This window comes from Piliocolobus tephrosceles, chromosome 11 (assembly GCF_002776525.5).
Source record: "Piliocolobus tephrosceles isolate RC106 chromosome 11, ASM277652v3, whole genome shotgun sequence".
NCBI lineage: Eukaryota > Metazoa > Chordata > Mammalia > Primates > Cercopithecidae > Piliocolobus > Piliocolobus tephrosceles.
The window spans coordinates 78,227,654-78,241,361 of record NC_045444.1 but is presented as its reverse complement, the minus strand read 5'-3'; the positions used below and the strand labels follow the sequence as shown (position 1 = coordinate 78,241,361).

At 31.3% G+C, this 13,708-nt stretch overlaps 1 protein-coding gene across 2 annotated transcripts in view; it reads left to right on the top strand.

Annotated features, from left to right (window-relative positions):
- The window catches only part of TMEFF2 (transmembrane protein with EGF like and two follistatin like domains 2), a 242,450-nt gene that overhangs the window by 9,802 nt on the left and 218,940 nt on the right, over positions 1–13,708 (top strand). For both annotated transcript variants that reach the window (XM_023217866.1, XM_023217856.2), the window contains exons 3-4: positions 1,755–1,884; positions 6,548–6,574. In XM_023217866.1, the coding sequence (XP_023073634.1) occupies positions 1,755–1,884; positions 6,548–6,574 (157 nt within the window). The remainder of the gene's footprint in view (positions 1–1,754; positions 1,885–6,547; positions 6,575–13,708) is intronic.

Here is a 13,708-nt window from a genome sequence, read left to right as displayed (position 1 = left end):
GTGTGAGCCAGGATGGTCTCAATCTCCTGACCTCGTGATCCGCCTGCCTTGGCCTCCCAAAGTGCTGGGATTACAGGTGTGAGCCATCAAATCAGTTTTTAAAATATAATCACATACATAGACTGAGTCTGGGAGACAATAATGTAACTGTGGAAAAGAATTACTATATAGAGGACTTGCAGAATGTCTAGATTATATATTGTGGAAATTAAGATAAAGAATATTTTAAAAATATGTGCTAAAGCATCCTGTTAGTAATTATGGTCATCTTAATATGACTGTCATCCCATTTGGGTTTACTGTTTGAAAAAAAGTTGATCACAATTATCAAAGCATTATATTTAAGTTGTTAATAATATATATAAAAAATAAAACTCATAAAATTAGGCTTTCATTTCAAAGAACATTGACATTTAAATTTGTTGTGACACTTAAGCTATTATTATATAAAGACAAAGAGCAAGAGTTAAATAGTTGGTTAAGAATAAGGAAGTTTAGGCATTGTAAGGAAGTAGAGTAAAATAATAAATTTCAGGTTTTAATCAATCGGATTATCAACATGTTGAGAGGTGTTTTCTTTTCCATAAATTATTGAGTTGAAGTTTATTTATGATAGAGTTTTAGGTTTGTTATCATATATATTTAAACTTTCCTACCCATCTCACTGTATTATTGGTTTATTTTGTATGTATTCTGAACTCACAGAACATCAAAGATTCAAATATATTAGATAAAAGTAAAACATAGAGAAGAGTTTTTACATGCATCTGTAAGTATGATTTTCCTTTCTTAGTTTCTGGCATAGGTGAGCATACACAGATAATAATCTTGATCATTATATTGTTTATAATTAAACAATGAAGCACATCAGTAGTAGTAATCATGAGATAATCACATCCCTGGTGTAATTAACAGGCATAGGACAAAGCCAAGTATCGTTAATGCCTTAGAGTATGTTTATATTATGATGACTATACTCTGTAGGTTGCCTTAATTTTCACTGTAATATATGTACTTTTTAAATAATGAGGTTCTTTTACAAATGAACTTTTCTCTTTATGGAATATCTATTAATAGACATACTTTGGAATAGTCAGTAAAGTTTACTTATAGTTCAGTAGTTGTTGAAATTTTTCTCTGTGTTCCATAATTTTGTTTCTCTCTAGACCATATCCATATCAATATACAATAGTCTAAAGAGGTATAAAAATAAATAAGTAAATCAGTGTCTTATCTGAATATTTGGAAATTTACAAAGACTAGAATTCAATAAAAATTCAATTAAATTCAATTAGAAAAACAAGTAAGAGTTAATTGATTTCTTTGGCATTTTGGCCATATACTTCCACTCCTAACGCAGATAGACATTACCTGTTTTTGAATAGCTTGAAATTAAACTATTTTAATTTTTTCCATCAAGTCATATGGGCCACATACTAAAAATAATATTAAGTAGTATTAATATGTTTGTTGCTATATCTTTGTTGTGCTACTTGTGCAGTCACTTTGTTGGAATTGCCTGATCAATTTAGATGCTTATTTTTGCCCTATCTAAGTCAAATGACTGGTTGGCTAACTTGAAATTGGCTTTGTGAATCTTTCAATGATGCCCTTATAAAGACTTATTGGACACAAGTAGAATCATTGAAAATGAAGACAAGTGGTTTCTTTTGCAAATTATTACTTCTGTTCATCATGTCAGAGGGATGCAGTCTCCAGTACTAACTATAGGCTTACATCTGTGTATTTCCCAGTGCAACAATGACTATGTGCCTGTGTGTGGCTCCAATGGGGAGAGCTACCAGAATGAGTGTTACCTGCGACAGGCTGCATGCAAACAGCAGAGTGAGATACTTGTGGTGTCAGAAGGATCATGTGCCACAGGTATGTGTGTGATCTTCTTTGAAACCTTCTGCCTGGATTCCAAATCCAAAAACCATGTCTTTCATTTCTTGTTATGTCATCTCCCAATAAATAATTCAGATTATATATTGACTAGACAAGCCTGTATTGTTTTGTTCAAAGCATTTATTATTCTTATTCTTTGTCATTTTTACATTTCAAGTCACTTTTGGAAGAAAGAGGGCATCTACCATAAGGACAGTGGTAGATATAAGGACATATGTTATTAAATGAAATACAGGCAGTTTGAATAAAAGTCACATATAATTAGAAATCTAGATTGACTGCCAACGTGCCAAATATGGAGAAACCTGACTATGTATGAATAAAGTTGTATTATTTATTTGTGTGTGTGTTTGTTTTGAACAATAACATCTGCTGGAAGGCAATTTTGCAGATTTGGGCTCTGAAGTTGATGTCTAATCTTAGCTCTACAAAATGGTCTTGTTATTTAGTAGATTATATTGACAAATGTGTTTGTAGTAGACATAATTTCTAATGACATGTGTCATTTCTGACTCAATTAACCTGGAATTCTACAAAATCTTTCAGTCAGGTTTACCAACAGTGCTATAAAGGAAGTAAGAAGAAAGAGAGACTTCATATGCTCTATAGCTTTTCAAGTTTCCCTTCTATCTATAGTAGTTGTTAGAGCTTATGCTTGAAAATGGGGAGTGCTTTAAAATGGGGCTGAATTTTCAAGTTAAGCTTGATATCAAAGTCACATATATTATAGAGACTTTAAGGTGCCATGGTAGTTGTTCTTAATGGCAAATAAGCATCTTTCTGGGAAGTCATAATTCCTGAGAATTTAGATGATATAAGCATACTCAGGAATAATAACAATGACATCAAACATAAACTTTCTTCAAAAATAGGAGCAGAGAATAGCGTCATGAAAAGTCTATTTTGTTCAAAAGTCCCTCTTAGATAACAGGTATTTCTAATCTAGAGTATGATGTTAAAAGTTATGTGCTAAGTGACTGGGGCAGGGTGGAAAATGAGCAAAGAGAAAAGCCTCGTATTCTTTAAAAGATTGTCTTAAGCATATTGATTGTTAGTAAAGTTATACTGGTGACTACCCATGTTTCTGAGAATTAGCAGAAGAAAGAGAATAGTATCATATCTCATGGCCAATGATATTTTGTTTTGGTTTTGGTTTCTAGCAGTCTTTTTTGACTGCTAAGGGATTATTTGCTTAGATGTGAATGTTCTTCATGAAAGGATGGTCAGGAGGCAAGCTGAGCTGGTACTGCATTTGCTTATTTGCTAAAGCAAGCAGGTCATTGCTGCTTGGTCTGTGAGTGACAAGTCATGAATAAAAGGTACAGCAGTATGTGAGAGTCAATGGGCAGCCTTCTCCAGTAGGAAAGGAGGATGACCAGCATGCTGCTCTCATGCTAAGAATGAGGAATATAGAAAGTATGACAAGGAGCAAACTAATTATGAGGAATCAATCAGCCATACCAAAGAAATGAGAAATAATACTTTAGGACAAACTGAATAGAAAAAAAGTAGAATCCCAGGAACCAAGAAGGATGAAGGCAAATACCATAGAGTATTGAGGAAAGGATTTGTTTTCTCAAGATCATCGAGAATATCTGTTCTTTTCTAACAATAACCACAGGAGAATTGGCAGGCAATTATTGTAATAAACAGATCAGAAGTTATGGTTATGGCCGATGTAGCAAAATCTTTCTTTCTTACTTGCCAACCTCCAAGTTCTTGTCAGCGCATATAATCACATTCTCCTGATTCATTCAAGTCTTTCCATTCTAGTCCCTGATGTGCTGGTTATACTATGAAAATAAATACTTAGCCAAGTAGAAAATTTAATCACAATCGAGTAATCCATCTTTAGCTCATTCACATACTTAGATTTCTACAAGATTTAATTAGTAAGCCAGTCTTGCTGAATGCATCTTCCATAGACTTGTAAATCTAAAAGGTTTTTGATCTGAATAATGACGGAGAGAACAAAGTAATTTTCATTAACCAGATCTGACTGTAAATAAATTGGGGTTCTGACTTTTGATCTAAAAGGGATTCTCATTCTTTTCTTTGTATATTTCCCATTTATTTTTTAATGCTGTTTGACACTGAATGAAAGTGGCAAGTTGTAAGCTCTAGGAATAATAGGCAGTAGAAGATATAACTTTACATTTATTATATTTCATTGAACTTTATTTTTTTGTCCAGAAGATAGATTCTTATTGGGAAATCTGCTCAATGGTCTTACTGTCAATTATATTTTTTCCTTGTAAGAAATGCATTAACTAGGAGCTCAGCTTTAGGTCCAACAGCATGACTTATTTTCTTAGGTGTTTCTGTCTCACTAATAAGACTTTAGTAGGCTACTTATCATCAGTTGGCCAAGATGACTCATCATATAATAGAGAAAATATTAAAGCTTCCCATAATGATTTCATAATGATGCCACCGACTTAAGTGATCATTTTTCTAATCTATTCCTTCTTTTCTTCCCTGGGTGTTTCATTTGTGTCAAATCAAATATTGTCTTAAGAACCATGCCCCTTGAAGTTTTAGAAATGCATATGGGAAATACAAGATAAAATACTATCGGCATTTTTTTCTGATTTTCCCCAATCATATGTATTTATTAGAATACCCATAGATGAATAGGCAAGATGTTTACTCTACATTTTAATTATTATGTTCCAGACAGTGCTTAAGCATTTAAAATATGCTACTGTGCAGTAAGCCTCAAAATAGCCCAATCAGATAGATATTACTATACCCATTGAATAGAGGAGGAATATGCTTAGCAAGGTTGAATAACATTTCTCTATCATGCAATGAGTAAGGTTTGGAGCTTGGAACTCCTAAGCCTTTATGCATTTCTCCTTATGTTCATATAAGTGTAGAGAGATGAACAACACATTTTCCTTGACTGAAAGAAGTTTATAGGGGAAAATTTAAAATAAACTATATACATTTAACTAAAATATATTTAGAATGTGTTATCACTATAATACCACAACCTGTTATTTAGCCCCGAATGAGTATAATACTGAATTAAGCTTTCAAATTAGTGCAAATACAACCAATTAAAATTTTTGTCTGTGAAAGTATACAAAAAGGAAACTTGACAAACATTAAGCACTCAAGCACTGTTCTGTCCAAAAGAGATGATGTTGTGACTTATAACAGTCAGTTGAGTTGGTAGGAATATTCTAATATCAGCATGAATTCATTAGTCTTTCTTGATCTATTATCATTAAACAGTCAATTCTTATGATTAAAATCCTTGCTTGATTTTACATTTACTAAGAATAAATTTTATCATAAATTATTTTACCAATTTGCTTGCCTTTAAGGAAAAGATATGCTGCCCCAAAGACATATGTCTTGTCACATTAATAGTTAATTGATTACTTGACATTCTAATAGTCAAGTAGTGCTAGACTGTATAAATTTAGTTAATGTGGGTCTCCAACAAGACTGACAATTCAAACTACTGCTCCTTCATGGTACTGCTAATACCAATACATGATAAAAAGGAGGGCTGCTGGGAAGGCCTTCCTTCTTCAATATATGTCAGCCTTCTGTGGATTTTCATATAACATGCCTCTTTCTATGTGGTGCTTCTCAATAAAGTATCATGGAAGCAAACAAGTAAAAGTCATGTTTTATTTTAATTGGACTAAAACCATAAATTCTTGAGAGTGGCATTTGGTATAAGTCTTGAACCCTGGGTGAGATTTCACTGTGAGATGAGGGCACATCAGGCAGAGATATCAATATTAATCTTATTTCCCTGTATTAACATTAAAATACATAACCAAATGTATTGTGGACGAACAAAAATGGAAAGGCAGAAGGAAGATGATGTCTATACTTAAGAAGTAGAAGCAGATGGAACCTCAGTAGTTTTGATTTCAACTTGATATTTTGCATGTTTCTGGGAACTACTTTCCCAGAAATAGACAACGTTGACCAATTGTAATTAATGGGAGGAAGGGGAGAGAAGAAATGGTGAAAGAAAAATCCAGAAGAGGAGGTATGATTTTTTTCTGCAAGAATCATTTACTGAATATAGGACTTCAAGCACAAAGGCAAAAATCAAGCTCTCTTCTACTGATGTCAAAAACAAAGGATAATTTGTCACAGATGGAATCATCCACAGTTATGGTATTCGTAAAACATATCAACACCCATATAAAATATATTTCTTTTTAAACTGCTTTTCTCTTTGTTCATATGCAATTTGCAAGAATATAAGCCTTAAATATGGGTTTCTTTGCCACAGACATTAGACTATTTAATTTCTGAAACTTACTGATTGTTACAAGCATCTCATTTTTAATACTTTATTTTGCTAAGGGTACCAAATCCAGCCTGTCAAGGTTAGGAATTTTTCATAGCCAAGATTAGGAAATTTTCCAAACTGGGCAATAATGTTTTCATAAAGCTTTGGAATAAAAATGATGGATAATTTATTTTAGAAGTTACATTAATAGATATTAAATTAAATTGATGTGAATGTATATTTTTAGATTAAATATTAGTATTTTTCTCAAACAATATTATTGCAGTATTAAACTAAGAAAGTAAACTTGAGCTTAAAAAGTCATAAGTATTTTTGAATATGTTTTACTAGCAAATATAATTTTTCCTCCCACAGATGCAGGATCAGGATCTGGAGATGGAGGTAGGAGTTGCCTTTTTACATATTTGAAGATTTACTGGTGGATATTATTAGGTATATTTACTTATGTATATTCCATTTCAGACATTTAAGGCAAATTCATATTTTGTATTTTAGGAAAGATGAAAACATAAAAAATTGTCTCCATATAAAGTACATGTATATGCCATGCAAATTATTTGGTATACTTATGAATCATACTCTATCTCCAGTTAATCTTCTTTGTTCATTTGTTTGCTTGTTTGTAAGTTGTTTTTGATATGGATAGTCATAATGTAAAAACTTCTGTAGAGAAGCATGCAAGCATATTTGGCAGGGAAGAAAGAATTCATGAGGAAATCATTTAAATATTGGATTTTTAAATATGAGACACTGCTCTCAATTACTAGGTGCTAATAAGACATACATAACCTACCATATATACAAGGTTTTAATTATCAGATTTATAATTTGAAACTGAAGGAACTTTAGTTCATAAAAGTGAAAAAGATAAAATTAAGGCCAATGAAAGTATAATATTATCTTTGCTTCCTTGATTAAATCTATAGTTATTTTTACTAAAGTATGATATATGTTCCCATTATTTAGTTTTTTTAGGGAAGTATATAAGAAAGAGAGAGAGAGAGAAACTTTAAAAGTTTGATCTAATGTACTTACTACCAAATGAAGATTTTACCTATAGATTGAAACTAAATTGTAAATGTTCCAAATACTTTTCCCAATTAAATTCAAACAAAATTAGACTTTTATACACACAAAGCAAAACAAAACACAACCTATGTATAATTTCAAGATTAAGAAAAACAAAACAAATAAAAAACATTCTCTCAGGACCTTGCTTCATTTGTGTAAAATAATTAAATGTGCTATTCCAAGTTGATTTCAGTTTTTAAATACAGAATTTGATAAAAGATAAGTAAAAGAAGGCCTTGGGTGCAGGGTGGCAGATATTTTATGCACCCTTTATCTAGTTCAGGAAACACTTGAAAGATTTATCAAGTTTCCTTATGTAATGAAAGGCTTAACTAGTTCAAATAAGCAATACCCACAGAACATAATTAGAGCAGCATATTGGAGCACAAATTTTTTCATAAAGACTAAAACTGAACAGCAGCAGATTGAAGCACAATTTTTTTTCCTAAAGACTAAAACTGTACAGCAGTCAACACTCAAGCATAGAATATGTTTCAATGTCACATGATGTTGGACAGTCCTTTGATGTCTGGACAGTCTTTCTCTACTTCTAATAAAGTTTTTCTTAGCTGATTAATATAGTATTCCCAAGAAAGTTTCCCTAGAGATTTTGAAAATAAGACCTTAGAAGAGCATATTAAATCTTAAAGAAAAAAAAAGACAGAGAAAAAAGGCAGTTCCTTTAGTAGATGTTTTACCATGGGAATATTATTAATAAGAAATCAATTTTTTTAAATGTTTCTTTTGTAAGGAAATAGTTTCTATGCAAAATTGTGTATATTTTCTAGCTGTTTAGTTTTATATGTAGACTACCTAATTTTGCAAATATTGCGCGGAGACTGAACTGTTCCACTGTTTACCCACCAGTCTTGTTAATTTTCTAGCATCTTTAAAGACCAAAAAAAAAAAAAAAAAATACCAAGAATGTCTTCATTTCTCTTTCTGTTAAAGCATCATCATATACGTTTTTCTGCTTGACTATCCTATCATACTATACATCATATCTTTATTTTTCTAACAATAAGATGTGAGTTTTGTTTCACATGCTAGTTTCTAGTTTTCATTCATTGTTATTAGCATATGCAAGTGAAAGTGAAGTCAAACTCACTCTTCCTTGTTGCATTTTATATTAAAATCTTTGGCTCATTATGTTGTCTTGTGATCTGAATCAGACATTTTTTTCAGGAAATAATGTTAACCTCATGAATATGACATGCATAACTTATTTTATACCATATGAGTGAAACATCACTTAGAAACCACTTTTTACATTTTCTTTGTCTTTTTCTGTTTTTAATCACTCTTCCTTTCAATTATAGGTGCTTTATAGTAACTTGGAGAAAACAAAAACAACTTCCAGTGTTTGCTTTAGAAAAAAAAGCATATAACACATTTAATTCTGAGCTTATTGTTTAAAATAACATCAGTTATGAAAATCGTGGTGATGAGTATTTGCTCCTAATTGCATACAATGTTTAAAATTAGAGACTGGTCAGATTTTTCTTAACAGAACTACTTGTTTTGCTAGTCTACATGTTACTTTGCTCTGTAAGACTATTAGTTTTAATTTTCTTTAAATTCTTTATTAAGGGATGCCAAAAATGCTTAGTAACTAAAACCTAAAAACCTAGTTTAGAATGACATGCACAAATTCAGTTCATATATCCATTGGGTTGTAATCATAAGATATGTGTGACTTGCTATCTCTCTTATATAGATGATAGACTTTCCCCTGTATTTTTATAGAGTTCGTATTACCAAGGTATTGAGAGGCCAGAATCAGCTTTCTTTATTTTTGAATAAAACAAAAGAGATTGAATAACTTGTGATTGTTTGGCTAATCCAACAATTGTAACTAGTGATTGTTATAACTAATCTCTATATAACGTATTCTCAGTAATGTGTATTTAATTAATAATGGGTTTACTTGGCAAGCACTTTGGATGGTTAATAGTTATTTTCTAATCTCTTATTTTAACAAAAGTTAATATAATTCCAAAGTGGAGTACATTGAACAAAAGGGTGAAGAAATGTACTTGCAAAACATTTATCATGTGTGACTCTCATAAATGATATCATTAAACCCACAAATCTAAAATCATGTAAAAATATATCAACTATTACTTTTGAAAGATTGTCCTATATTTTAACATGAATGAATATTACATTAGTAATGAATATTAGACCTCATTATTCTAAAAATAATTTAAGCTTAACCCATTTGCACAAGGGTATACCTGTCATTTACTGCATTTGAGAGAACTTTTTACTACAACATGAAAGGGACATAGAGGTTTTATAAAAGTTATTTTAACTTGTTATTGCACGTTTTATAGGGAGTTCTAAAATCTTTAACTATTGACCTATTTACTCAGCTGAAACAATTCAAACGGTTACCTGTATTGAGATAAAACATGTTTACTCTGTTTCCAATATGATCCACAAAGATGCATTCTCTCCTAAAGGTGATTTGTAGAGTGATAAGATACAAATACTTCATACAAATCTTAATGTTTGGCTGTCCCATTTCAGTGACTGTATCCTCTTCTTTTGGTGTTCAAGAAAACTCTTAATACAAAAGATAATTTTGTATTATTGGTTTTGAACATAGGACCCGCCATTTGTGGAACTCTGTTTTTGAACAAAAATGTTTGTTTTGAAAGGCATCTACATCAAATAAATTTTTTGGATAGATTCACACCTGATAAAAAAAATTAAAGATAAACTATAACTGTGAAGTGTGCTATTGGGAGGTAATATGTGGTCCAAATTCCAAAGAATTTGAGAAAGTGATAGAAAGAAAATGATTGTTGTTTCAAGTACTTATATATGGAAGTTTAATGTTGTAAATAAGAAAACGGGTGTGTGTAGGAGGCATAATAACTTCTTATCCATCCACAGACTTCCTTAAGCAACAAATACTGCAGGAAGAAAAAGTATTAGAGATGCTTCCTCTCAAAATTCAGAGGTGTGTGGGTGGTTAAAGAATAATTTTTAACCCCTGCTTTTCTCTATAAATCTTTCAGTCATATTATAAAGACAATGCAATGAATATTTTCCATTACTCTTTTTTTTTTAAGTATTTTTGTGTTGCTTAGATCTTTGTTAGATTCTGAAAGATAAATAAGTCTGGTGAAATTAAAACCATATTTTAACTATCAAAATAATTATAAATGTATTATCCTGCTGTACATGTGGCAGAATCCACAGTTAAATTTTAATATCATCTTAAAGAAAGTTGTGTGATAATGTTTATAGAAATAAAATGTATCTAAGATACACAGCATAGACACAATAAGTATATTTTTATTTCATGAGATAAAAGGAAGCACAGGACTTCTTTATACAATTTATATATTTATAAACAATTTTAAGATAATTCTTTAATAGGTTATTGTGGGATATGTACAACAACAAGTCAAATTAAACTTATGTCTATCGTTTGTATAAAAAAGCCTTGCTTTTCTATGAATTATCCAGATAATTGTTATGATAACTTTGGTGTAGAAAATCAGTTGACATATGGTTTTTATTTAATGAAAAAAATTCCAGTACAAATTATTTTCATATAACATTACTAAATATGTCCATAATTAAGACATTTGCTTCATATGCATGTTGGATAGAACAAGAAAGGTTTACATGGCAACACATTGTAGATCTTGGGCTGCTATTTCTGATTATGTGAACTGCTAAAAACTGGCAAAAATATTTTAAGAACTTTGAAACTTGGAGATAATTTTTAAAAAATCCTTGTCTTTCTAATGTGGATTTTATAATATTTAGTAATTTGGTTGACTTGAATGAGGCTAATACTATAACCTAGACATTGTTGCAAGATTTCTGGGGCTGTGAAGATGAGTATGGCACAGTTCTCTACACTCAAGGAGATTACATGTAAATTCTCTTCAGAGCACACAGTGGAAAAAATTATGATTCTAATTATGAAAAGAAAAATATTCCCCTACAGAAATAAAATGTAAAATATATTGTAAATGGCAAGGAATTGAATATTTATTCCATAAAACATGCTTGTAAAAGGCTAATTTTCCCTTCCACGTTGCTGTACTCATTCCCTCTCTAACCAGCATACCCTTTCCATTTCTACACTGTCATGGTCAAATTCTGGCAAACACAACATATCTCATCATGGTTGTATGTTTTGTTCCTCCCCACCCCAGCCCCCCGCGCTTGGGCTCACATTACAGCCAAAGTCTGACAGGTGTCAATTGTAAGCAACTTCTGCCGAAATACTAATTTAATAAAGAAATGCTACCAAGCATGACACGTCTGAGATTCTTCCCAGGAAATATAAATGGGAAGAAAGCAAAAACTATTCTCTTTTTGCTCTGCCACACCTGAGAGCTGCTGTTCTGCTGGAGATGAGCTTATAGGCATCTGAACTTCAATTGAAATCGTATCTCAGTTCTTCTTAGGTTGAAATCCATCTTGCTTTCTCTTTATCCAAAAGAAAAACTGTATTGCAGTGGAGTAATGAAATCGAGATAGAATGAATGAGGACCATGTAATGGATAACAAAATTGGAAAAATATAAAAAGCAAACAGAAGGAGGAAAATAAAGTGTGAGTGATGGAAAATGAAAAGGGAGGAGAAAGGGACCTTTGTTATCAGTATGGCTATAGCTTGTTTTCACATATGAATACTCTTTTAAAAATAAAAATAACTTTTTTCTTCCAGTGAGCAGTAATAGTTCTCTAAATTTCTGCACATTGCTTAAGAATGTGAAATAGATGCTACAAACTTTTGTCTAAATCATCCATATGGGTTTTTAAAAACTATATATAGGAAAAGAAAGTTAATCATTATGTGTAGTATGATAGAAATGACTTTGAATTATGAATCAGGAGATTTGCATTCTAGATTTTTAACTGACTTGAAGAATGCCTGTTCGATTTTTACTCTCAGTTTCCTGGGAGATTCATTTATTTTATCAGTGAAACAGTAATATACCTCTATAGGAAAGATGATTAAAATAAAGTAATGCAAATAACTATGAACTACAAAAAATTCAAAATGAAATTAAAAGAATTTACGTTACCTTTACTCTTTAAAACTTCAAAATGAAATTAAAAGAAAATCCAAAAAGTTCAAAGTGAAATTAAAAGAATTTATGTTACCTTTACTCTTTATTCCCATATACTCTAAGAGTATAATTTCCCTGAAGGGTTTAATTAGAATGTTGAATCTTTTAATTAGTGATTTTAAGTCCATGGCTTAAAGTATTGATACTGGGATAGGAATAACTGTAAGAATCCAGTACAGTTTTTAGTATTTAGAAGATACAGCTAGCTCTGCCTCCTGAAAGGAAGTGAAATCACTGTGCTAATACACTTAATGGAAGAGAAATGCATCCAGAGGAAATGCAGTTACACAAGATGGGTAAGAAATAAGGAATAATGTTTAAAATTTCAAAACAGTACATAATTATTCTTAAAACTACAGTAGCAGGCATATTGCCTCTATAGCAAACCAATAAAGAAGAAATAGGAGGGAGTCACAATGTAGGAGATTCTGTATACTTACAAGAAAAAAATGTTTGTGAGGGCTCTAAGCATTGCAAAATTTTTCTTAGGGGATTAAGGTTTTTAGAAAGAGATTCTTTTAAAATTGATGGGTAGATTTTATTACAATTCTGCTTGATGTCAAAATACAAACTAAGTAAATCTGTAGGAATCCCTATGTTCATGTATAATTATTTATAAAATGCTCTATAGTTTATAGAAAGCACTATTATAGCATTTAATTTTTAATTTTTATGAGCATGTAATAGTTGTATGTATTTATAAGCACATATAATATTTAGATACAAGCATGCAGTGTGTCATGATAAGATCAGGGTAATTGGGATATCCATCACCTTACGCATTTATTATTTCTTTGTGTTAGGAACATTCCTACTCTATTCTTTTAGTTGTTTTGAAATATACAATAAGTCATTGTTAACTATAGTCATCTTGTTGTGCCACCAAACACTAGATCTTATTCCTTCTATTTAACTGTATTTTTGAACCCATTAGCTATCCTGTATTTATCCCACCCTTTTAAACCACAACAGCCTTTGGATGTGTAGATGAAGATCAGAAAGGATGAGCACTTTGTGCGATAAATAAGGACTAACTAAGCCAGTCCTTGAACTTAAAGAAGGAAGGAAACTAGTCTGCAAGATTGCCCTACCTCTTGTACTTCTTTGCAGCGACTGTACCAGACCTCATCTTCTTTGGTTTATATAAATCATCAATTCTACCAGCAGTCCGATGACGTTCTATTATTATATCTCCTCATCCCCTTCCCACTTTCACTTTTGATTCTGAAATCATCCGTTCTACTCAATGTAATTCTCAAACCCCATGGGTTTATACTTTTTTCTGCTATCTAAGTTAATCACACACCTCAGTCCATGGGACTTAATGATTGCCAACTATT